At 36.2% G+C, this 27,979-nt stretch overlaps 1 protein-coding gene across 3 annotated transcripts in view; it reads right to left on the bottom strand.

Annotated features, from left to right (window-relative positions):
- IFT80 (intraflagellar transport 80) overlaps positions 1–27,979 on the bottom strand; it is a 143,782-nt gene that overhangs the window by 71,074 nt on the left and 44,729 nt on the right. For all 3 annotated transcript variants that reach the window (XM_029214207.1, XM_029214206.1, XM_029214208.1), the window contains exons 2-5: positions 23,649–23,732; positions 20,592–20,813; positions 11,233–11,343; positions 9,640–9,708 (exon numbers count right to left, since the gene is read on the bottom strand). In XM_029214207.1, coding sequence (XP_029070040.1) covers positions 9,640–9,708; positions 11,233–11,343; positions 20,592–20,813; positions 23,649–23,685 — 439 coding nt within the window. In that variant the 5' untranslated portion in view covers positions 23,686–23,732. The remainder of the gene's footprint in view (positions 1–9,639; positions 9,709–11,232; positions 11,344–20,591; positions 20,814–23,648; positions 23,733–27,979) is intronic.

Below are 27,979 nucleotides of genomic sequence, written 5' to 3'. Positions count from 1 at the left end.
GTATAAGCCTGATACTGAAACATAGACCAGGTTAAGATTGACTGTTGAAAATCTACTGTGAGCAACTGATAAACTATATTTTTTACTAATTTTGACCTTGCTGAGAAAATACGGAGCTTTTAGGACTTCGAGAGTGTGCTATGGAAAAACGTAAAATAAATATACTTCATTATGTTAAGATATAAAAAGGTATCAGAAAAGTCATGATTTATCATTTCCCATCATCAACAACTCGTGTCGTGGTTTGATATGATTTCAAATCCACTCGTTCACGAAAAAATGAAGTTGTTTTGATCTAAGAATGAAGTTGTTTTTATAAGGAAAGCCGTTTTGCTATAAGAGTGAAGGTGTTGTGTCAGGAGATCATCATGGACATCTGAGGCTGCTGATGAAGCGCTCTGTAGCTCAGCTGCTGAGGGGCGCCACTGGCGGCTGATCAAGAAGAACAAATGAATAAGCAACTATGGCGAGGGGACATTTAGACTATAAATATCCAGAATCCTGAGGACTATCTGAGAATGTCTGGCCTCAGCAAGGTGACTCTGTTCATCAAAATAGGTCTCTGAAGACCCTGGGGCATTAGCTTCCTGCAAGGGTAAGACCCTTTACCAGCAACAGTGAAAACACTGCAGCGGCCCCACCAAGATCATTCACCTGGTCAACACTTGAGTCTTCTTCCCTAGCAGTGTGCTCCAGCGGCAACATTCGACTTTTGCTTTTGTGCCTTCAGCTTGTGGTTGACTAAGCTAACTCTCCTGAGAACCAACTGGTAAAAAGGTACACCTCAACTAAATTTGGACTTCTTTATTATCATTGGTTTGGAGAATATTTCTTTGTTGGCTTCTTAAGAGACATTATTCTGGGGACTTCCCTGGTGGTCCAGTGGGTAAGGCTCCGTGCTCCCAATGCAGGGGGCCCGAGTTTGATCCCTGGTTGGGTAACTAGATCCCGCATTCATGCCGCAACTAAGAAGTCTGCATGCCGCAAATAAAAAAAGATCCTGCATGCTGCAACTAAGATCCAATGCAGCCAAAAATAAAATAAGTAAATTTATTTTTTAAAAAAGAGCTGTCATTTCACTGTACATGAATTATACTTCAATAAAAATGGGGAAAATTAAAAACAAATTATTTTTTTAAATAAATAATGAATATCATATCAATTGAGAGCATTAAATTATCTGTGCTCCACTGTCTGACCCAGTTACCTATTCATTAGAACCTGTTCATTAGGGAAGTGAATCAAGTTTATATAATTAATCTATGAAATATTAACCTATTTATATTTATAAAACAAAGCTTTTAAAAATTGTCTAGGATTCCTAAGTCAGACTATTGTAGCAGTTGACTTTATGTGAATGATTGAATAAATCTTTCAGTAATTTACATTCTCAGTAAAATGAAATCTGAATCTGAGGATTTACAAGCAATCAGTAAGATGTTTATTTAAATGGAAAACCCAACTGATGCTAATCAACAGGGAGTAATCAGTAATCAACAGGGAGTAAATTTCAGAAAGATAAATGCTGTGTTTAAGTGGCACCCTACTCCTTTGGTGCCATTTTTTTCCCAACCAGAACGTAATTCAACTGTGAGCAAGTCTCAATGGTTTACAGGACTTACAAATCTGATTTACACCTAGTCCAAAAAACTCCTGAAGCATTCCTTTCATGGTGTAGGTTAGATATTATATTGGGTCTAAACATCCTGTTCAGTCGGTGACATCTAGGATTGTCCTGTATCAGAGGAACCTACAGATGAGCAATGAGATGGCTGACCTCAGAGGGTACTTCTTCTAAACTTAGTAAGTATATTCTCTTGAAACATTCTCTGGGAGTAGCCAGGAGCTGACCTGGGCTTCAAAGTAAATCTCCAAATGAACAGAGTTCAAGTCTAATAAACTCCCCAGAAAATGTAAATCAAAATTTCAGATATTCCAAACATGATTCTTGGTGAGGACAGTAAGGGAATAATAGAGGAAAGCTTACTTGATACAGTGGTAGAATTATAGGTGCCTTCTTTATTTCCATTATTATAGTTGTAAGTATTGTGCAAAAAAAGTAAATTTATGTATTTTAATTATAGACTATCAAATCTTCATGAATACACTCAGTAAAATAACACTTTCCTGAGTGTATACAAAACTATGACAAACATCTACCCCCAAGGAAATAATTCAGTAAACACAGCTCCCATTGAGTTATACAGGATGTGACTCTAGTCCTTTAGTTGTGGTAAAAGGCATGGTTTGGGGTATAGGATGAGGAGTTAGGGACTCTTATGTCTTCTTTCACATTGAATTTGTGGCCCCATTAAGTCAACTGTGTCACCATTTCCTTGTTTATAAACCTTATAAATCTTCAGAATACTTATCTCTCCTGTTAGGACATGGAGATTATTCATTTCCTGCTTATAAAACAATTTTTTAAATAATAATGCTGTTAAAGAAACAGGTATAGTAATTTATAGAATAAAATGAAATAGGCTTATAGAGGAAATTTTAAGTAATTCTTTTGTTACAGCACGTGGTTTTTAACCACATTCCTTCAATCAAAAAACAAATATAGAGTTACTTATGATAAATAAGCAATCCTAAATAAGATCAATAGCTAAAGAAGTTCCAGCTTCCTAACCACCAATATTCAAAATGAATATAACGGACTTCCCTGGTGGCGCAGTGGTTAAGAATCCGCCTGCCAGTGCAGGGGACACAGGTTCGAACCCTGGTCCGGGAAGATCCCACATGCCGTGGAGCAAATAAGCCCATACGTCACAACTACTGAGCCTGCGCTCTAGAGCCCGTGAGTCACAACTACTGAGCCCGCACGCCACAACTACTGAGGCCTGCACACCTAGAGCCCATGCTCCACAACAAGAGAAGCCACCGCAATGAGAAGCCCATGCACCACAACGAAGAGTAGCCCCCACTCACCACAACTAGAGAAAGCCTGCGCAGCAATGAAGACCCAATGCAGCCAAAAATAATCAATCAATCAATAAATGAATGAATGAATAAATAAATGAATATAACATCAAGAACTAAGAAAACTCTTCCTTATATTCATTCTTTATATTTATAATAAAATGTTAAGTGTGAAACTCCTGTATATATGTTTTTATCGCTATACAACTTCTGATTTGGGTGGTTTTGGAGAAGGCCATATTGAAAGTGGATGAATTAGCTTCACAGAGAAAATGATTTCTATTATAAAAAATTCATCTCACTAGCATTTGAAACAAATCTTTAATATTTAAAATGTTTTTAAAAAACGTATTTATTAAAGCACTGAATTACTCCCAATGCTACACTTCACTTTGCAAAGTCAGTATGGAAATAATAATATAGCCTTCAGGTTAAAAAACTTTACAACAAAAAGTTTAGCAAATTATATGATAAGATGTTATTAATTTCTTTATTAACAAAAATGGACAAAAAACAAAAGTAGTTTTATAATAATTAATTTCTTGTTTTTTATATTGGGAATTTTTATTTATGCTCCATTTCAGTTAAGACACTCAAAAAGATCTTGTTTTTCTGACTTTGTACACTAAGATCATGTGACCTTTTTGACATTTTTTAAGAAACCACATGCACCTGGGGTTGTGTTAAATGTCAGACCCTTATCTCTCTGTAAAACAAATTATCTAAATTCTTTCAACTTGTTGAAGGCATTTTAAACCACAGAAAAGGAGGCAAAAATGTATTTCAATTGTTTTAAGGAAGTACATGGTCAAATATACCATGTTTTTCACATTCATACTAAAAGGTATCCCCTAAAAAATGTTGTTTTTGCATGCTTTTAAGAATGATTTTGAAACAAACTCTCACTATTACAATGAAGCATTAGCTACCTTTGCCTTGAGTGCAGTATAGGTCTACACCTTGTGAGTATAAGTAAAGAACTTAGAGCAGAGTTTGGCACTCTATAAGCACGACCTGTTAGCTACTACCACTACTACTTTGTAATGCAATAAGCAACCATTTGTTATTGTGTTGTGCATGGGAGTAGACACTCAAGTATTTTGGTTGTCAAATCATTAAGAATTCAAAAACAAAGAATTATTTCCCTTTCATTCTATTTGTAGGGACATGTATTAACAAATAAGTAATATCGAGTGGGATTTATTCCTCAAAAAAACAACTTTTTGGTTGTGTATGCCACTGGGTCAATACAGAGAAAAAAGCTGAAATGAAGGCATTTGTTTCTTTAGTTTCTAGCCTCAGTCAGCTCTCCCTTGGGGATCTCAACTTCCTCCATAGCTTCACCTTTCACCTTTCTGTAACTGACACACAATAATATTTCAGCCTTTACCTCTGAGCTCTAACACATTTCCACTTGCCCCAAAGACATGCCAGAACTTCAAACTCTACATATTCATATATCATCCCTCCACACATATCCCCTCACTTCTTCCTCTGAATTCTTCACCTCTTACAGGATTATCCATTCCTCTTGGTCACTGAGAACTATTCACTTTTTTCAACTACCCTTATCACTGACTCTGTTCAAGTCTTACTGCACAATAGCATAAAACATTTCAGTAACCTCCATACCAGCGACCCCAATTTAACCTCTATCTCTTCTAATTTATCCTACATATTACTGCTAAGGTAATCTTCCTAAAAAGGCAGACTTTATCTCTTCCCTCCTGCTCATTTTTTTAAAAGATTTTATATGCTTATAGAATAAACTCCAACCCCCTTCATTTAGCATCTGCGAATATCAGTGTCTTGGTCCCTCTGGCAGTACCATCCCTCACAGAGCCTACACCCTGGCCCAAGGGGGTTGCTCACCTGACTTCCACGCCTCACGCCATTCTGCCTCTGTGCCTCTGATCATCTAATTTCTTCCATAGCTCCACTTCATTGCCAACAAGCTCATTTATTTATCCTACCTAATTTCTTTATCCTTCGAAGCCTAATTAAAAGATGCTGCAGTATTTGCCAGGAAGCTTTTCTGATACTTTCTCTCCCCCACAAAGCATTCATTTCTGCTTTCCTGTCCTCCCACAATGCCTTAAAGAAACGAGTACATTCTGCCTTGTGTTACAGTTATTTATATTTCCTTTACCAAATTCATTATAAACAGGTTCCATGTTTTGTCATCTCCTTCTTCTATTTGAATATAGTATAAGGGAAATGTCCTTAAAGGTTTGCAGTATTACTCTCTTCAATTTTAACCTATAATTAAAATATACAATGTAACACAAGATAGGGCTTCATTATAATTATCCTCGGCTTACACATTATTTTTCTCTAATAAGGAAAAATAATTTCTGATAGGCACCAGTAAGAATAGTTTTTAAACAAAGTCAAATTCCACCCCCTGCCCCACCCCCCGCTCAAAAAAAACCAAGATTAATGCTTTTTCTGTATTGGAAGAGAAGGTGATGACCATGACTTTTCTATCTTTATATCTGCCCCAATCATCAAGAAATGAATTTGGGAATTTTTCTACTCATCAAGGAAAAAGTACAATTAACATAAACATGTAGTAAAAATCACAGGATGCTTTCAACATTGTTTACATAATTCTGAGTCTTACAGTAATTCAGGCTTACGTTATTTCATTTTTGTGCCAAAATTTACAGTTTTTCTCCTCAAAGAAGCCAGGAGTCCCCGACCTCTACCTCCCTTGGTCTTTTTACTTGAACCTTTAGCATTTAGCTCTCAGTAGGTCAGATTTATAATCACCCTTGAAACTTGTAGCCTATAATACATCAAACCTTATAAATAACTAGGGATTTTTCTTTCAGGGTTAATGTGATTATAACTTAACTTCTCTAATGATTTTTCCCAGAGATAAAACAGGCGAAGTCTATCTATGCCTTATTAGGAAAGTGTGGGTGGCAACAATGATCAAAAATTCAAAAATTAGGGACTTCGCTAGTGGCACAGTGGTTAAGAATCCGCCTGCCAATGCCGGGGACACAGGTTTGAGCCCTGGTCCAGGAAGATCCCACATGCTGTGGAGCAACAAAGGTCATGCACCACAACTACTGAGCCTGCGCTCTAGAGCCCACGGGCCACAACTACTGGGTCCATGTGCCACAACTACTGAAGCCCACGCGCCTAGAGCCCGTGATCCACAACAAGAGAAGCCACCACAATGAGAAGCCTGCACACCACAACAAAGAGTAGCCTCCACACCCTGCAACTAGAGAAAGCCCGTGTGTAGCAACAAAGACCCAACACAACCAAAAATGAATTCATTTTAAAAAATTCAAAAATTAAAAGCATAGTTCTATAGTGAATTTATAATTCTTAATCTAGAAAAAGATATCAGATTATTCAGTTGAAATACCAGTAAGTTAACTAAAATAAAATCTACCTAATTTAGTTTTGTTCATTAATCTCATAATTAACATAAACCTTGAGTGAGAAGAATAAGATTCAAATAGGATAAAAATGATCAGCAGTTTCACAGCCATTTGATGTTAAGGAAATTACAGCTATTTGGAATGTTGATGTAAAATACCATTACATGATCCAATGAATACATAATAAAATTACCTATCTTATAAGACATAATATGTACTTTAGCTTTTAAGAAAATCCTATTTATCCATCTATTTGAGAGGAAGAAAAAATTAAAAAGAGCACCACCCATCCCTCTCCAAAATAAATACTATAAACAAAAACTAACTCAAAATCGATCATAGACCAAAAAAAGATCATACATTTAGCGTAAGCACTAAAACTATAAAACTCTTAGAAGAAAATATAGATGTAAGTCTCCATGACTTTGGATTAGGCAATAGTTTCTTAGATCTAACACCAAAAGTAGAAACAATCAAAGAAAAAAATAGATAAACTGAATTTCATCAAAACTTTTGTGCTTCAAAAGCTATCATCAAGAAAATGAAAAGGAAACCCACAGAATTGGGAAGTTGCATATCCAAGTTGCAAATCATATATCCAATAAGAGTCTATTGACCAGAATATATATAAAGAACTCTTACAACTCAACAATAAAAAGACAACCCAATTAAAAAATATGCAAAGGATTTTAACAGATATTTCTCCAAAGAAGACCTACAAATGGCCAAAAAGCACATGAAAAGAGGCTCAATATTATTAGTCATCAGGAAAATGCAAACCAAAACTACAGTGAGATACCACTTTACAGTCACTAGGATGATTGTAATAAAAAAGACAGTAACAAGTGTTGAAGATTTGAAGAAACTGGAACCTTCATATATTTCTACTGGGAATGTAAAATGGTATATTCACTTTGGAAAACAACTTGAAGAAGATTTTAATTCACTGATATGAAACCACCTCCAAGACAGTTCACAATTCAAGTGAAAAAAAGCAAGGAGCATATTAGAGTAGATACAATATGCAACCACTTGTTTATAAAAGGGAAAAAAAAACATATAAAACCAAATTTCCTACACAAGAAAATGGTAACACCAGTTGCCTCTGGGAATGTTTGCTGGGTGGCTGGAAGACAGGGGTAATACGAGAGACATGGGTAGTATTTAATAGATAACTTTATACCCTTCTTTATGCTTTAAATTCTGAACCATGTGAATGTAGTATCTATTAAAAATTAATACTTAAAAAGATGTAAGTGCTCCCTGCAAGGCACATACTAACAATCAAAATTTTATGATCACTATTATTGAAAATATGAGTTGCAAACTCAAATTCCTTCAGAGATTTATGTTGTGTCCTACCATGTAATATAAATGAGTGAAGTATGTAGAGTGCAAGAAAAATAAGAGAAGCTTAAAATCCAACTAAAAATGGAGCAGCCACTACTGAACTCCAGCTGACTGTATTTGTTCTGGAAAGCAGACTTAATGTTGCCAGTTCTTCCAATTTTTCAAGACACCAGAAATCCAAATATGTATGTAAAATATCCTAATTTTTAATGTTGGGCCTGCACCATGCTAGTGGGGCAGATTCAGCCCACGGGCCATCTGGTGATTTCTGATGTATAAAAAGTCCTTAATTTATGAATATATTGGGCTTCCAAACTGCCTCTGCCCGTTTGGGAATTCTAAATGCATTTTCTCTATAAGAGTAAAATAAGTAGCAATCTGGTTTCCAGACCTATTATACAGGTAAACTATAGTACTGAACCAACAGCACTATGTCATCTACCCTCTATGATTAACAATGTTTATGTTAAACAACTTATTCTAAGTTTCAACTTTAGACTTTGTAAAGTCCAAAATGGTAGATCCAAGGGGTAATAAAAGGGAAGGAGATGATTGGGAAGAATTTAAAGAAAGAGAAGGAGCTGTACGGGGACAGTGGTGAAGGATCTTAGGCAAGAATTCAGATTATTATAATGGTAATGAGATAAGCTTTCAAAATTTCTCTGAAGATCTGTGTCTTCTATAGACAACATATTTAGCAAAAGAGAAAAGAAAGGAAAAAAGGATATGTCTCAGTAGCAGCAACAGCTGAAAAGAACTGCAGCCCCATCTCCAAGAGGGTGGTGATGATCTCTAAACGAATTGTGTAGCTGCTCATAAGTCAGACATCAAAAGGTAAGAATGCCAAATAATTAGCTCTAACAAAAATTTTAAAGCCAAAAGTAAATGCCCATGCCTACTAGAAGATTAAAATAAAATTTATTCTCTAAAGGTATACTTTATTACTAAAGCAACAATAAATTGACATCTTTCCCTAACAAATTTACTGATGAATGTTTCTATGAACTCTAAATTTTCCACTCACGGATAAATATTCTATTTGGAGACCATCTGTACCAAAGATTTAACCTCAGGAGATAACCACTACCTATTACTTATGGTTACCTTTGCTAACATTTGGTTGATGTGTAGCTAAAGAAATGTAACTATTTTAACATATCCTAAGAGTAAACATGAGTTAAAAAATGAAATCTGGAAATTTTTGGAAGTCAGTTGTTAGAGATGCTTCACAAAATGACTTTATCATATACTTCTGAAGAATAATCTGCAAACTTTTTGGCAGCCTGTCTCTGAAGATCAGCTGATATGGGCTCAGGACAACATTAAAACTGCTTTATTGTTCCTAAGTAAACCTAATTTGGAAAATAAATCTGCTACATGGAAAAAAATCATATGTCATCTAAATCCCAACAGGTAGGACCACTGGATTGACTTTATGGGCACTTCTTCCCAATGAACATGGAAAACCAAGCTGCTGCTCTAAGTAGTTGTAGTTTACCAAGTTTTGAATCATAAGAGTATCTGTTCCCCTCCATTAGTATAGATGTACAACATAATTTAGAAAGGGTGCTATTATTATGATATAATTAGAACTTTTTAAGTAAGGAGATACTCAGTGTTTTCTATTATTATTATTTACTTAACTAGACGCCCAATCCTGTTCTAGATAGGATATGCTCATGATGCTTCAGAATTATTTTAAAAAGAATCATTAGCCTATAACTCCATTTATATAGATTCACTAACAAAGAAAAAGCGTTTGAGTGGGTCTTATACTTCTTGGCTCAAACAATACAGTTACCATGGCCCATCAGGCAACATGAAAGTAAGAGGAAAAAGTGTAAATAGAAATAAGAGATTTCAGGTTTTGAACCTGACCAAAATCAGCCTGAGGAACTATATTAGACTAACTATATTAGACTATTTTTACAGGAAAATGCAAAGACATTTAATTGATTATAATACATACCTTGTTGAGCTAAAGTTGATCTTAGCATTCCAGTCTTTGACCAGATTTTTATTTGTCCATCTTCTCCAACTATAAAGAGAAAAGAATTGATTTTTTATCTATAGGAAATAAATGCAAACATTAAATTTACATATAAAAATCAGCAGTATCTACACTAATGCACATTTAAAATTCAGACACGAGTTACTCTACTTAGATATCACTGCTTCCTAAATATAAAATTTAACTGAAATTACTTTGAAACAATTTTATCAAAGTAGCCTGACTTCAATGACAAAATTATTTTTTCCTTTAATCTTAGAAGACTTATGAGTATATTATTCAAATAATGCTTTCATTTTCACTGACGTCTCCATCCTAGAATTCTAAGAAAAGTGTTTTCAGTGTAATTAGAAGAGTTACAGCCAAATTCCAGTGAGTTGGGGACTGAGTGGGGTGAAGTAATAAACTACTCTTTTGAACAGTTTGCCTGATGGGAAAGAAAGAAAGAGGAAGTTGTAGCTAGAATTATTTGTTAAAGGAGGGATTTTTATTTCTTTTTTCTCAATTTTCAAGATGAATGACATCTGAACACATTTATATGCTGAAAAAAAAAAGGGAAAGAAAAAAAACACTGGAAAAGGAGAAGTCGAAAAAACAGGCAAGAGAAGAGAAACTCACTGATAAAAGTCCTACAGAAGGCCCAGGGGATAGGTGTGGTGGTTTTAAAATATATCCACAAATTCTTTGTTATTCCTTCTTTTAAGAAGTGAAGCTTAACTTCTCTCTCCTTTCTCCTTCAGTTTGGTCTATACTTAGTGACTTGCTTCTAATAGAATATGGTGGAAATGATGGAGTATGACTTCCAATGGTGGGTCATAAAATATATTGTGTCTTCCATCTTGCTCTCTCTTGGATCACTCACTCAGGGAGAAGCTCCAGCTGTCACGTTGTTAGAACACTCAAGCAGCCCTATGGAGAGGCCCATGTCGTAAGGAGCTAAGTAAGGCTTCCTGCAACAGTCATAGAGGAAGTAAGACCTCTTGCCAACAGCCATGTGAGTGAGCCATCTTGGAAGCAGATCCTCCAGCCCCAATGGGGCTTCATATAACTGCAGCCCCATCCAACTTCTTGATTCTGAGACAGAACCACCCAACTAAACTGTTCCCTGTCTCACAGAAACTGTGAGATAATACATGTTTACTATTTTAAGTCACTAACTTTTGGGATAACTTGTTATGTAATAATAGATAACTAATATGATAGGTGAAGATAAGAATCCCTGCAGTAGGGCAGGAGATGGAAAAGAGATGGAAGGGGGGTAAAGTTAAATGAAAATATTTTGAATTTTAGAATTTTAAAGAATTAAAAGTTTTATTTACCCCACACTTGACCATTCCAAAACCTTCTTGACAGAACATTCTTCATAAGCCATATAGGAAAACTAATATGACACTCTGAATGATAACATTATATAGCAGTCTAGATCAATACTGTGCCAATTATTTGCTATTAGACAATGAAAGACACTATTGCTAAATGAAAATATTCTGTTCCTTTGGAAATTTTTCTTTAAAAATTTCATTTTAAATGTCATTTTTGCAGATAACCTACCTGTAACTAATGCTGTTCCTTCATAATTCCATCGTCCAGCAAGTACTGCTCCACAGTGAGCTTCCACACTTTTTTCCACTCTTCCTAACTTAGAAATCAGATGAAATTTGCCTAAAAGAAATTAAACTTGAGAAATCTATTTTATTAAATTAATTTATCCAATCAACAAACATCTGTTGAGTATCTACTAGTAGACTAGTTAGCATAGTGCTAGGCATGGGAGATACCAGGGCAAATAATATAATTATTCTTACTCTCAAGGGACACTCAAATCCATTGGGAAACAGGCACAAAAACAAAAATATACAACCTTGAAACAAGTGGTGTGACAGAAATATATATATGATACTATGATAGTTCAGAGGGACAATAAAATTCTGCTGGGATATGGTCAAAGAGGGCCAAGAGGAATGTCAAGAAAGCCTTCTATTTAAGCAGAACTTTGCAGTCTTTCTTTTTTTTTTTTTTTCTTAAAAACAGGCTATAGAAAAGTTAGGAAAGGTGTAGAAGAGAGGAACCAAGATAGTTAAATGGTGTTAAAAGATAAACTGAGGCATATTCAAAAATATTGAGTTTGGGGGAATTCCCTGGTGGTCCACTGGTTAGGGCTCCTCTCTTCCACTGCAGGGGGCCCAGGTTCGATCCCTGGTAGGGGAACTAAGATCCCAAAAGCCACGCTGGCAAAAAAACAAAACAAAAACAAAAACTGGACTTTGTGCAGAAATCAATTCCAATCCAGCAGTGCCAAACTTTAAGTGGTTAGGAACGTTCCACTGACAGGAGCTCAGGGAGAGACTTCTATAGAGAAAAGGCAGAAGTAAAGTAAGGATACTATTGATTGACTACAACTTAAAGCCTGGTTGGCTGTTTGTGATTGGTTGCCCTTAGGTTTCAATTTCATAATCTTGAAGCATTCATTTACAGGCTTAGATTTTGGTTTGCAGAGGTATACAGCATTAGAGTCACCTCAAGTCTAAAGGCCTCCTTGTTTAACTAATTTAATAACTGATAATCCCAAATTTTCAAATTCTTGCCTTATTTGATTTTACACTGTACCAGGCACCAGGTAGACAAAAAGAAGCAAGTTACTTAGTTGCTGTTCTCAAAAAGTTCACACATACATAGGCAAACAGCAAAAGGCTTACAACTTCAAAGGACCTAAGCAAACTATATAAGAGATGTCAAGGGAACAAATCAACTGTACAAAGAATAAGTGCTACAGGAAGCCAAAAAAATAATCAGTGTGGTTTTGAATGATCATGAAGTCTAATAATATATAGTTTGTAATGAAATAATTAAGTACAGTTGGTCCTCCACATCCAAGGGTTCTGCATTCTTGGACTCAACTAATTGATTTAAAAAATACATAAATAAATAAAAACAAAAAACCAGAAAGCTCCAAAAGCAGAACTTGAATTTACCCTGTACCAGCAACTATTTACATAGCATTTACATTGTATTTACAACTATTTACACAACATTTATACTGTATTAGGTATTATAAGTAGTCTAGAGATGATTTAAAATATGTGGGAGGATGTGTGTACGTTATGTGCAAATACTATGCCATTTTATATAAAGGACTTGAGCATCTGTGGATTTTAGTATCTACAGGGGTCCTGGAACCAAACCCCCTTGGATACAGAGGGACAACTGTACAGTAAAATTAGAAACTTTTCCCCAAATCAAAAAAAAGTATATATTTTTTGTAGCAAAAGAATAATGTGGCTTGCTTAATCAAATTTTGCCTCAGAGGATTTATTTTGTTTGAATTCATTTTTAACTTAAGGCTTTTCAAGATTCTGGACGAATATTAACAATCCATTAAAAATACATATGTAATAAGTCAGATGCTTTAGATGGCTTTAAAACATTTCTCTGGAGAGCTCTAATACAGATGGCTTTAAAATATTTTACACTTAGCACCCTGTGGTTATTTCACTGACCACCAACCTATTCCCATCAATAAAGTCATTCTCCCTTTTTACACACATTGCACAATATTTGTAGCTCTGTTGCAGCATTTTTTTATTGCACTGTGATTCTTTTCAGAAGGCCATGTCTTAGTCATATTTTTATTTGCAATAGTGCTTTACGTAAGCAGCATTTGTTAAATTTACCAACTCAGTAACTATACTTAGCAACTTAAAAAAAAAGACTACTTTGACATTCTTTTCTTTCTCATTCAATCTGAGAGCTGTCTTTTCCCATCATTCATTTTCTAGGCCCTCATCAATAAACTGCCCCTTTCCTTCATCTAACCACCCACTAGCGCCATCTACTTTTCCTCATATCTTCCTTTTAATTTTATATTTACCTCTGGGTTATTTTTCAATGTAACAAGATTATTATTATTATTTTTTTTTTTTGCGGTACGCGGGCCTCTCACTGTTGTGGCCTCTCCTGTTGCGGAGCACAGGCTCCGGACGCGCAGGTCCAGCGGCCATGGCTCACGGGCCCAGCCGCTCCGCAGCATGTGGGATCTTCCCAGACCGGGGCACGAACCCGTGTCCCCTGCATCGGCAGGCGGACTCTCAACCACTGCGCCACCAGGGAAGCCCTAACAAGATTACTTTGAATTCAACTGTGCTATTACAATCTTTATGATACTAACCTAAAATTAATTTGGATATACTTTTTTTAATGCATTGCTTTAGAAAGAAAATACAAGGGGAAAAAATCTCAAGAGGAAACTATAAAGATGACATATACTGAGTGGCCATTATTTACTTTATCCAAACCTGTTTCACTAAATATTAGCATATCGCCTAGCACAAAACATCCACATACTAAATTGTTGCATGTAACGAATGAATCTATCACCAAAGAGATTAACCAAATAGCTCCTGAACCTGAAATGAAGGGTCCGAAAAATTTTCTTTTCTTTGTATTTTAGAAATTTTATGTATTTTTGATCACCGATATTTCTTATCCTAAAACATCGAATACTGAATTTCTGACAAGTGCTGAAATTATTCTTGCTTCCCATGACCTCACAGAAGACACATACTGGAACAACTAAGGCCAACTCTTTGCACAGATTTGACACTCAATAAATCTTTGGTCTTTGTAGTTTGATTGTTACAAATTGCTTGACTAGCACCCCCAGAGTAAAGCATAAATATAAAACTAAATATATCAAAAATTTTAAAAAACACAGTTATCCTTTTAACTATTTTGGTTCTTCTCTCCAGCTTTTCTATAACCTTTTAAAAATGCTAGACCAGGGCTTCCCTGGTGGCGCAGTGGTTGAGAGTCCGCCTGCCGATGCAGGAGACGCGGGTTCGTGCCCTGGTCCGGGAAGATCCCACATGCCGCGGAGCGGCTGGGCCCGTGAGCCATGGCCGCTGAGCCTGCGCATCCGGAGCCTGTGCTCCGCAACGGGAGAGGCCACAACAGTGAGAGGCCCGCGTACCGCAAAGTTATAAAAGGGAAAAAGAACAGAGTAAGTAGATTAAAAGTACACGGAACACATTTCTTAAAGTTAGAAATGCCTTAAGAAATGTCTATGGAAACATGAGAAGGCTTGAAATAGGGTGCTAGGAAAAAGGTCACACGAGCACTTTTGCAGACTGCTTAATAGCAGAAAAGTTTTGGCAGATGGTTGCAAAAAGCCAGAGATCGGTAACCACTAACTTCTGACAGAAAGAAATGAACACATAAATGCTTTTTAAAGTGGGATTTTAAATGTACATATTAACTAATAAGAGAATATGAGGATTACTTTAAGATACCTAATACAATGTATAAAAATATTCAACTTTCACTAAATATAACTTAAGGAGTATCTACTGGCTTTACAAAAGATTTTATACCAGAATTCCTTTACATAGCAGCTCCCCTAATGCATTTTAAATCATTCTTTTTTAAATGTAAATCTTGCAATACATTGTCAAAGAAAGAAATATCTCCTCTAAAAAGTAGGATACAGCTGCATGAAATATTCAAAAAGAAGTAATAATGTTGAAGAGAGAATTATTGGTGAGACAAAATACTTGGCAAAAGTCTGCTTTATGTATTTCAGGACCTGTGCCCAAATCCCATGGATCTTTTTTGAATGTTACCACTAACACAGAAGATGGAGTGGGTATGACAAAGGGAACACTGGAGGAGTGATGAACAAACTCAAAAGCCGTAACCATTTTTGCCAGCCTTGGGGGAGAAAAATCAAGAGAAGAGAGTTGGTGCCAACTAGAAGAGGGAACCTCTTAGACAAAGAACTAAATTTTGAAAAAGAATTTTTTAAGTACTGGGTTAACATCATACAAAATGAAAAAGTCCTAGTGATCTGTTATACAATATTGTGCTTACACAAAAATTATATTATTAAATATTGCACTGTACACTTAAAAATTTATTAAGAGGGTGGATCTCATATATTTTTTAAACCAAAATAATATTTTTTATAGTATTTGATTAACAGAGAATACAGCATTGATACATAAAATGATCTCAGATGTTTATCTGGCAAGAAACACCTTGACCGACCACCTTTCAATAGCATCCACTTTCTTTTTTTTTTGAACATTTCTTTTTCTGTTTTTTTGTTTGTTTGTTTTTCCGTACGCGGGCCTCTCACTGCCGTGGCCTCTCCTGTTGCGGAGCACAGGCTCCGGACGCGCAGGCTCAGTGGCCATGGCTCAGGGGCCCAGCCGCTCCACGGCATGTGGGATCTTCCCGGACCGGGGCACGAACCCACGTCCCCTGCATCGGCAGGCAGACTCTCAACCACTGCGCCAACAGGGAAGCCCTCTTTTTCTGTTTTTTTGAACATTTCTGGATTCTGTTTCTTGTCTTACTCTTCTACTTCTTTTCTTTGAACTATCATCCTTTGCCTTCACTTTCACAAGATCCCAGATATTCCTCATCCCAGCCTAAGAGAAAACACTCAACTACTCTGCTTTGGTTCTCTCTTCTTCCTACATCTAGTTGTAGCATGTTATGTTACCTTATTTGTTTGTTTGTTTGTTTGTTTTTGTAGTAAAACTAAAAAAAGTAAACACTATAGTTTCTCAAGAGTCATAATATATTTTTCCACTTTTAATCTTGCAAATTTATCTTTAAATGATATTTGTCTTACTTTAGACTTTTTTCCCTATCAGAATTTTACCTAAAGCCAATGTGAAATAGAGACCCAAACAGCTATTCTTTAGTTAAGTGTACCTAAGTAGTCTTAATAAATCAGGGAAACACTCAGATAACAGAAATTATCAAGACTAACTATATTTACTGTCCATATTCATCAGATACAGGTCAATCTTCATACACTATTGACTTTAAAAAGGAAAATGAAAAGAAAATATATGGTAGACTTCCCTGGTGGCTCGGTGGTTAAGAATCCACCTGCCAGTGCAGGGGACACGGGTTCAATCCCTGGTCCGGGAAGATCCCACATGCCAGAGAGCAACTAAGCCCGTGCACCACAACTACTGAGCGCCACAGCTACTGAAGTCTGCGTGCCCTAGAGACCAAGCGCCACAACTACTGAGCCCATGCCCTGCAACTACTGAAGCCCGCGTCCTCTAGGGCCTGCATGCCACAACTGCTGAGCCCACATGCTGCAACTACTGAAGCCTGCGGGCCTAGAGCCCGTGCTCTGCAACAAGAGAAGCCACCATAAGAAGCCCGTGGACCACAATAAAGAATAGTCCCCGCTCGCTGCAACTAGAGAAAGCCCGCGTGCAGCAACAAAGACCCAACGCAGCCAAAAATAAATAAAAAGTTAAAAAAAAAAGAAAATATATGGTATGCCACCTTCTATGTAATAAAAAAAAGGTGAAATGAGAAAATATACATGTTTTTGTTTCTTTTTGCTAAAAGAAACAAGAAAGGATAAACCAGAACCAAAGGGATTGGTTACATACAGGGAATAAATAAAAATAGGGTGTATGGGATTGGGTGGGTAGGAGTAGTGACATTGCTGAGTATATTTTTTTATATAGTTTTGACTTTGTGGAACCATCCATGTAATATTTTACATATTTAAAAAATAATCAAATCAACAAGGATGGGGAGATGAGACCTTAAATGGAAAACAAACAGAAATAAATACACTTAACTATATTTTAAATGAATAGCAACAACACTAGTAAGGGGGAAATGCCAAGTAACTTTGAACACAAGACTTTGACTCTATATCCTTGACTCTATATCCTCAGTGTAAAGATAAAAACAACAGTAAAATATTAAACTTTATTTTTTTTTTTTGCAATAGTATGGATTAGCAATTCTGAAACAACCTGCTGTGTATTGTAGAATTAAACAAGTAAGTAAATATATTGAGAGTAATGGGAGCCAAGCTTCCTCACTGTTTCCAAGTATGGGGAAAAAAGACTAGAATTAACCCTGTGGTGCTGAATTAGAATTGGCAGTATCAGAATGAACTCATGATTTTTATCATGGAAAGGAAGGAAGGGAGAAAGGGGAAGGAAGCAAAGGAAGAGAGGGAGGGAGGGAGGAAGAAATTGCTGTAGATTTGTATATTTTAATACACATTTCTATTCATATTTCTTAGCTCTGTCCTGTGAAAGGACCTTGAAGTAAACACATCCCATTGAAATAAGCATACCTGGCACACTCATCTTGGCTTTTAAATACCATTAAGCACCCAGAAAAGAACAAGTCTCCTTGGAGAAACAGCTGATTTGGAAGCTGGGACTGGGAAAGCACAAAATGAGCCTGGAACATCTTGTGCCAGCAAAGAAGTGCTCAAAAGATGGTGGGGAAACATACCCCCCAGGTATAAAGAAAATTCATTTGAGCTGGCTTCACGGAGCTCCCACTGGCCAAATCTGGGACAATTGTAACATCAAAAATTTTAAATGGTAGTAATAGGATGCTCAAGAAATAAAATAAGAATCTATGAGTCTAATCTAAGTAAACAAATAAATAAATGGGCAGGAGACAGAAGGCTCTTCCTTGCAGTAAAATACCAACAAATCAATATAAAAGAAATTATGGAGTTAAAAAAAATCACCATTTGGCAACAATCTTAGTAATAAATGATTCAGCCAAGAGACATCAATAGATGCCAAGACAGTGGGAGGAAATCTGAGAAGAGAATATTTTTATATAGTCTGAAAGTATCCTTTCAGAAATTATTTATTAAAAGGGAAAAACATTAACTTTACACTAGATTAATTTAGTGAACACAACCTTTCAAAATAATCAAAGTTAAAGTCACCAATAATGGGTCAAATCAGCATCATGAATCTTCCAATCTGATGCCCTGAGTACTGCTGCTAAAAATGTGTAACTGGATTTAATCATGAAGAAACATCAGACAAACATGAATTGAAGGACATTCTGTAAAAATAACAGGCCTGTATTCTTCAAAACAGTGGAGATCATAAAAGAAAAACTGAGGGGTTGCTCCAGATTAAAGGAGGCTCGAGAGATATGACAAAATAATGTGTTATTCTGTACCAGAAAAAAAACAAATTTCTATAAAAGATATCATTAGGACAATTGTTAAAATTTGAATATAAACTGTAGATTAGATAACAGTATTACATCAATGTTAAATTTCCTGATTTTGATCAATGTATTGTGGTTAAGTAACAGAAAATCCTTATTCTTAGGAAATGCATTGAAGTATTTATGGTTAAGGTAGCATATCTATAAATTACTCTCAAATGTTTCAGAAAAAAGTATATGTGGGGGGGGGGAGGCAGGGGGGAGAGAGAGAGAAAGAGAGAAAGAGAGAGTAAAGACCAGCAATGATAAAGTATATGGGACAAAATGTTAACAACTAGTGAATCTGGATAAAGGATATGCAGCAGTTATTTGTACAATTCTTGCAACCTTTCTATAAATGTGAAATTATAATAAAATTAAAAGCTTTTTTTAAAGTCAACCCTTCATTTTATCATAAGAGGTAAACTAAATTCTAGCTGTGCTCAGAGTCAATCTTGTAAGCGCTAGGCACTGTACCGAATACTTTCACACAGTATCTCATTTAATCAATATTCAGAAAACTAAGTTTAAAAATTACATGTAAAAGAATTAGAATCTGATGTGATTGTTTGCCATAACATCCCTTTCCTATTCTGGCTACAAAAGCCCTCTTCTCTTTCCCTTTCCACGGTGGCCTAAGGCCTGCCATGCTCTGTCAATCAGTGTCCCAGTACCTTGACTAAAATGATTCACTCAGTGACGGGCACGTGACCCAAGCTTGTCCAGGACCTCTCTGCATGTTGACTGCAAGTGATATTGAGGAAGAAGCACTCTCTCTGCTGACTTTTCTTTTCCTGTAGGGTAAGCCTTGGGCTGCTGGCTGCCATCATGCTCACCTTTTGGGGCCAGTCTATCCAAGAGATGGCAAGAATAGGGGCCTGGGGACTTCCCTGGTGGTCCAGTGGTTAAGAATCCACCTTCCAATGCAGGGGATGCGGGTTTGATCCCTGGTCAGGGAACAAAGTTCCCACATGCTGTGGGGCAACTAAGCCCACGCACTGTAGAGCCTGTGCGCCACAACTAGAGAGCCCACGTGCTGCAACTACTGAGCCTGCGCACTCTGGAGCCTGCACGCCACTACTAAAGAGCCTGCACACCACAACTAGAGAGAAGCCCACACACCGCAATGAAAGATCCTGCATGCCACAAGATCCCGCGTGCCGCAACAATGATCCCACATGCCACAACTAAGACCTAATGCAGCAAAATAAATAAAAAATAAATAAATAAATAAAATCTCAAGGGGTTGTGTATGTGTTATTTAAAAAAAAAAAGAATAGGGGTCTCATGCAGCTGTGCTTAAAGATCTACCTCTGGAGCTAGGTAAACCAGAAAACTCCATCTGTGAATAAGTTAGCCGAGTAAGTTTCTGTTACTTTTGATGAATGTACTCTTAACTGATATAGTAGGTAAAGTGTAATACAGATGAAAAACAGTTCAAGTTATTTCTAGGAAAATTAAAACATTTCCTTAAAAAATAGAATAATCATGCTTTTTACTCACCAATAATAAAACTATGGTCAAATTAATCTCCAGCTCTGTAAGTAGAAATTAACATGTACTAGAAAATAAAGACTATATTTGATAGCTTACTAAATGAGTGTGTGTTGTACCATCTATTTTTAGTGTGGTTATGTTATACAGTTAAATTTGACAAAATTAGAAACCAAAACTGATAAAAGCCTAACAATACCTGCGAGCACAGAAAAAGTAAAGCCAGAGGTTCAAATTCAATCCCAGTATATGCCAGTTTAATTCACCTTCTTCTATGACAATCGTTTTATAGCCTATACACAGACAAACTGACTACATAGGAAATGGATAAACAACTCAAAACATGTCATACTAAAATGTTATGTCTTTTAAGTATAAAGATTAGCATAAAACATTTATTTAAAACTTACCATCAGAACTTGTGAGAACAAAGCTTTCTGCTTGAGTTTGTTTCTTTATGCCTAAACTTTTCGGAAACCAGTGAAGATCTATTGGGTAAATATCATCAGGCAGCTTTACTATTTGACTTGTTTCACTAGTTAACAAGTTCCACTTCACTATCTGGTGATCATCACTACATGAATACAGTTCTTCAGCAGTATTCCAGCCCACACAGCTTACTAATTCTTGATGTGTCACCATGTTAAGGAGATATAAAACACACACAAAAGTCTTCAGTCTTAATAAATACAATATTTTGCAGATGCAGATTATTAGAAGAGTATAAAATAGGGCCAAAGGTTTCAAGCTTCTAAGCCTATTTTTCATTTTATGACTTTCATATTTTTTCCATATAAGGAAAGGAAAATAAGCATCTTTCAAAACAGTTGTAAGAAGAATGGAAAGCAAGATAAGAAACCCAGGTGCCAAAAGAGAAAAAAAGAAAGATTTGACTATATGAAAAATGTTAAATTGTGTTACAAAGTATTCCATAAACAAGGCAAAAGATACAAAAACATCTAACAGAACAAAAGGAATGAAAGGATCGACTCTAACCCATTGGGGAATAAGTGGGGAGAAAAGGGGACTATGCTTTTTTTATTTACATATATGTTTCATTTAAGTTATTAGAATAAGCATGTATTATTTTGATAAAAGTTTTCAAAAATCAAGTGTTAAAATAAGACTGACAGGACTTCCCTAGTGGCGCAGTGGTTGAGAATCTGCCTCCCAGTGCAGGGGACACGGGTTCGAGCCCTGGTCCGGGAAGATCCCACATGCCGCAGAGCAACTAAGCCCGTGCGCCACAACTGCTGAGCCTGTGCTCTAGAGCCCGCAAGCCACAACTACTGAAGCCTGCACGCCTAGAGCCTGTGCTCCTCAACGGGAGAAGCCACCACAATGAGAAGCCCGCACACTGCAATGAAGAGTAGCCCCCACTCACCACAACTAGAGAAAGCCTGTGAGCAGCAATGAAGACCCAACACAGCCAAAAATAAATAAATAAGTAAATTTATAAAAAAAAAGAAAAAAGAAAAAAAGACTGAAATCTAACAGTAAAATACCTGCTTAAATGACACATTATAATAATTCACCTAGGAAAAAATGTACAACTTAACAGCTGAAACTAAAATCCTACCAAATTTCCTGACATTAAATTCAGGAAGTAATTCAATTACAATTTACTGTACCTACAAGGTAATATGGATAAGATATGAACCCTAAAATTCTTACTTTAACCTATTTTTTCAGTCTCTGATTTATCAAGTGGATTTCTATAAACTGAGGTGTTCAAGTAGCCCTCACTTCCACCATCAGAACAGATTGCTTACCCTAGCAGAGTTGTGTATCTAAAGAAGGCACTTCAGTTTGTCATTTTTGAGATGCTTTCTCCTGCTTATATGTGGATTTGTATATTACCACATTATCCTGGTTGGGTTGTTTGCTCTTTTGTTGTTATTATATAATCATTTTACTGCCTTCTCTTCTCACCAATGCTTTCTACTGGCTCATCCAAGCAATCAGTAAACTCTAAGGAAAAAGAAAGAGACTATGTGCCAAATTATTCTGGGATGTTCTAAGATTTTTTTTAATACTTCAAAATATGATAGATTAAGCAAAATAACCAAAAAGGTAAAAAAGAAATTATGGAGAGTTCTTAAGAGACTGCACAAATAGGTAATAAAGTGGCATTAGAATACTCAGAATTCAAAGTAGAATCTAAACAAAAGGATCTGGATGTCCCATTAGACCATTACTGAAAAAAATTCTTCCAGTATAATTGCTAATAGCTTAAACAATGTCAGGTAAAACCTTTAAAAAGGGAGAGTGTCAGGCATAATCTAGAAAGAAAGAAAACACACATACACACACGCCCCAAAACAAAAAATACTAAGCTTATCCTCATAAAAACTGATGTAAGTACACATCAGACATATGTGACATGTCTTCAAACTAATAAGTTAACTAAAATTACAGGAGAAATGAGAGGACTGTCAGAATAAGAAAGTCTAAAAAGACTGTTATTCTTCAGCTTGAAAAGGTAAAAGCAGACAATAGACATAGTCAAAATCTAAAAGATTGTAAGCAGCATGAACTCCTGGGGGCACACTTTTAAAAGAGAATAAAAATGATTTAAGGAGAAATAAAAGGAATTATATCTTCACTCAAACGGTAAAAGAAGCAGACAAGACAATATTAATTCAAAGCGTTTGATCAAATGTCTAAAACAGTGCTTCTCTATCTCTGAAGGATCCTATTTTTCTTTATTTCAAATCTGTTACAGATCAACATTTTCTAAGATAAAATAAAAATGAATTACTAGAAAAATGATCTTATATTTGGATGTTGTGACTATCAAATTGCTACAAAAATTTCTTCCTTCTTACCTTCAATTTCTTTACTTATCCCTTCACAGACCTGCAATAAAGTCCACAGATGATACTTTTAGAAGCACTGGCCTAAATAACTAAGAATGAAGGTAAAGGGGCCTATCATATATTCCTGACACATAACTGGGAGTTCTTGCTGACAAAATATAAGGTCATACGTTTGAGAAATATTTATAATTGCCCCCTTCCCACGTGAAATACTAAAGGTCTAACTGCTCAGATTTCCCCAGCTTACCCTCCACTTTATTGTGAGTAAGAAGAAATAGAGCAGAACTCAGTGAAAACATACTAGATCATACCAACAGATAAATTATTTGATTTTTTAAAAACTTCTCTTTAAGATTTTATTAGACTAAACAAAAACTGTTTTTTATGTACTTAAGTATAGTAGTAGTACTTAAGTAGAGTAAGAAAAGTGTCAATAAAAATTTGAAAGTAAGATTTAGAGCAAATAGTTTGCATTGGAGAATTACCTGCAACACAAGACCTCAAATATTTCAGAAACAATTTAGCAAAACTACCAATAAAGGAATGAAAAAAATCCATTATCCAACTAGACTACAAAAATAGAAGAAAACTTTTAATAATACTATAGTAAGGTGATCACAATAAGGTTTATAAGTATTAAAAGGATATGCTTTGGTTCTTTTAAAAGAGATATCTTCAGTCTCATGTCTCCACCTTCCAGCAAAATTTTAAAATGCCACTTGATTGTACTCACTGTAAAAATAAAAGGGGGAAAATATAGAATCTGCATTAAAAACAAACATATATACACAAAAAATTAAAAGTAAACAAAACATCTTAGCACCCCAAGGACACCAAAACACTTTCAATCCTGCTGGCAACAAATACATGGAAAGAGGAAGAAAACTAGTCAGTGTGCTAATTCTGGCAAGTGAGTGACTGGAGGCCTTGGGTTGGATGCCAGAAGTCCTCTACAACCTGCCTAAAACAGTCCTACAAGTACAGAACGCCACTAAATCTGGCCAGGTAAATAATTTCCAAGGGCTGTCCTGAGACCTAATCAAAAGATTTTTTAAACTGGGAACTGTTCAATGGCAGATCAATGTTGGTCCTGTTGAATGGATACACAATAAAATAAATTCCAAAGGTCTGATCGAGGGCTAAGATACATATTTTGAGCTTTAGTTATAGAACCCACATGGGAATACTATGACATCATCAACCTAGTGATCCAATCTGAGATTTACATTCTGTTGGAGGTAGATACACTGCCCAACAGTTATGGTTGCCATGGTGGCAAAGTGAAAAATAAGCGAGTTATTTAAAAGAGAGGTAATAAACCTATTATAAAAGCTATATAAAAATCACAATGTAAATGGCAAACAAAAATTTAGAAAAACAAGAGTAACACTCTCTCAAATAATCATGCTATCAAAAGATACAAATCAAGAAAATGCTAAATTGTCTGAATCCAATTTATAGTTGTGGGATTCTTTCTGAGTAATATCACTAGCCTAGAGAAAAAAATAAATGAAAGTGTAATTAAAAGAAAAAAATCCTCTTCACCAAGTAGAAAATTACTGCTAACTACATCAAAGAAGGTGTGAGTTATAGATAAGAATTCAGTGGGCCTACCTTAGATAATTTCTCATTCTCTCAAATCCAGAAGACTTTTAGATTGGCAAGGTGCTAAATACAGCTTTATCTCAAAGCACCTTTTTCACTTATTGTACTCATAAATTTGTGAGAATGGGGAGAAAATTGTTAAGACCACAGAAAAAAATCTGAAGTTTTCTATCCAGTCAATATGCAGCTAAGGTCAGAAACCTCTCTCCTCCAGTTCATTTAACAAGATTTATGTTCAACTTTAAAAGTATGAATCTGTGTATAGCGTCCAGAGCAAGAAAACAATTTCTCCTAGGCACACTTCTAAGGCTCACTTTTCGTCCTTAGGAGTTTTAGCACCTTTCTCAAAACTCCTTCCTTCTATCAGACCTCCTTCAATTAGAGGGGGGAAAAAGGTAAATACATGCTGCTTTTTCACAATAATTCAAATTCACCCAGCTTATAAGGATTTTAAAAGAATAAAGGCAGATAACTTGTTGATTCTGGACAAGAAAAAATATATATATATAGTCTGAATATACAACTACATTCAGAAACTTTAAAGGCATGATGTAGCCTATATCAAAATACCTCAAAGTGCTGAAATCCATAATAATTAGGAATCATTCCTCACCAAAAGAAATCATTATCCCATATAAGTCGTAAATGCAGTATGTTTTTCATGAGAAAGTAATCTGCAACTATTCAGAAACGTGGTGCCAAGGAATCAGAGAAAGAGGAGGCTGGCATCCTAACATTGGGAAGATTCTCTTTTGCTCAGAAAGCTCTTCCCCATACATCCTATTTAGCTGAGATCATCTGCATGAAGGATATGGGCATTCTGATGTGAGACTGAATAGAGGAATAAAGGAGAAGTAGTATTAGAGCACAGCCAATTCAGGGAAGTGCAGAGCTGCCTGGGGATGCACTGAGGTGTTTTTATCTGCCCAAAAGCCTTGGTCACCAAGGATCTGACTAGTCAGTGGTAGGTGGGGTGGGAGGGGGAATAAAAGAAAATTTCTAGAGTATTGAAAAATCTATTTTGCAACTTTATATAGGGAGAAGACAGGAGCAACTATGCCTTTGCTACTAAAAATCATTTATAAGTTGTCTTTGGTCCAGCGTGGGTTAACATTCATGGCGCTTAAGAGGAAAAAATATGCCCAGGAAATCCGATCACCAAACTACCAAAATATACTCCAAATCTGGCCACTTCTCAGTACCGCCATCATAAGTCTAAAGCCACCATCATCCTCAATTATTTCAGTAGGTCCAGAACTGATCTTCCTGTTCCTACATTTACCCTTCAAACTCTTCTAAATACAGTAGCTAGTTATGCTTTTAAATCATTAATGCTAAGTCAGATCACGAAGGCCAGTATGGCCAATACAGAGTGAGTGAAGGGGATGGCAGGAAATTGGGGAAGAGGAGGGAGGGACACAGATCACATAGAGGTGGGAAAACCACAATAAAAGTTTCATTTTTTTTCTTCTAAATGAATGGAGAAGCCAGTAGAATGATAATATCTGACTTACATTTTTTAAAGTGTCACTATGGATGACACTATGGATGGTATGACCAAAAAAAAGCAAACATGAGCAACACTGGAAGCAGGGAGGCCAGTTAGGATTTCAATGATCCAGAAGAGAAATGAAAGTGGATTGATGAGGAAGGCAGTAGTGGTGCAAATAATATGAAGCAGTCATATTCTGAATATATTTTGAAAGAAGATTCCACAGGATTTGTTGATGAATTCAGTTTAAGAGAAAGAGGAGTCAAAAATGACTCTAAAGTTTCAACAGGTACAAAAGAGTTGCCATTTACTGAAATGAAGAAAACTAAGGGAGGAACAGGTTGAAAGGGATGATATAAAAATTCTGTTTTGGGTATGCTAAGTTTAAGGTGCCTATTAGATATCCAAATGAAGAATTCAAGGAGAAATTGGATATACGAGTCTGGAGTCAAGCAAGAGGTCAGAGCTGGTGATATCATTGAGATGTCAGTTTGAGGGTTATCAGCACAAAGATCATGTTCAAAGCCATGGGATGAGACTACCCAGCAGAACTTGAAAAGGTAGTAGCTTCAATGGCCTAGAAGTCCTACTGAAGCCTGAAGAATTGTCAGCATTAAGCTTCTAGAGGAAGTAAACTAGAGAAAGACAAGTGGAGATATACAATGAGATGCTTAAAACAGATTTTGGGGGAGAGTATAGATATTGGTAAGGATGAAGCAGGTTAAGCCTGTCAAAGTGGGTGGCCAAGGTCAAGGTAACTGAGAGGCCAGGGGATGGAAGAATTGATTTCAGGATGTTAAATCACTGAGAATAATGACAAGAATAGTGGTGGAGATAGACACAGTTACCCAGGTGCTAAAATACTATTCATTGAACGAGGAAAAAAGAAGAGATCTGTAGATGACTACAAAAAGGCAGAGTAGATAACGGTTTGATCTCACAAGACGTATCTCAAAGGGACTAAGGGATTGTAGAGAGGAAAGGGGAAGACAGTCAGTTGTGCAGAAACACTAATGAGAAACAAGGCCTTCTGACACATGGGAGTCTGGAAGGCAAAACAGCCTCCATTTGAAACAGCCAAGAGGAAAGCAGTTTCCTTAGGAAACAACCAGATTTAAGTTAGACTGTGAAGTTAAAGGGTAAAACTACGAAGTTTTAGAGTAAAGGTTGAGAACACAGAATTGGCCAATGACATACTGTGAGTTCCAAAAGGTAGAGTAGTAGGATTTAAATGGTGAAGAGCTAAGAGTTTGGGACAGATGGTGGGAGATGGTAAAAACAGCCAGCTGTTCTCTTTCATTCATCTCTATTTCTGTGGTAGAAGAATCTGAATTTTTGCTGCATACCTGGCCATCCAGAATAAAGATTACATTTCTCAACTGCCCTTGAAACTGGGTGTAGCCACATAGGACATGAACAATTCTTAAACCCAATGGGGATATTACAACACCATCAACCTCGTGGCCCAATCTGGAACTTATATCTTGAGGGGGGTAGATAACTCTACCCAACAGTATTGGTTACCCACAGTGGTAATATGAAAAGTAAATGAGTTACCTCTTATAAAATCCACACTACTACCTCTTATAAAAGTTATATAAATCAGCATTATTGGCAAATAAAAACTTGGAATTTAAGAGTAACCCTCTCCCTGCCATGCCATCAAGACCATATATATAGCAGCAACAAGATAGAAGGAACCAAGATTCTTGACCTTGTAGAGAGTCCTATCAGTCCTATTTAGCCTTTTAAGTGATAGAAAATAAAGTTTTATCATGTTTAAGTTACTGTCATCAACAGCTAAATCTAATAATGAACTAATGCAGGGAATTAAGAGCCTTGAATGTAGAGACGGAGGGAAACAGGGTTGTAAGGTATGATG

Source organism: Monodon monoceros, unplaced genomic scaffold (genome assembly GCF_005190385.1).
Source record: "Monodon monoceros isolate NGI ecotype Baffin Bay Population unplaced genomic scaffold, NGI_Narwhal_1 Super_Scaffold_11, whole genome shotgun sequence".
Classification (NCBI taxonomy): Eukaryota; Metazoa; Chordata; class Mammalia; order Artiodactyla; family Monodontidae; genus Monodon; species Monodon monoceros.
This window is presented reverse-complemented; position numbering and strand designations above follow the sequence as displayed.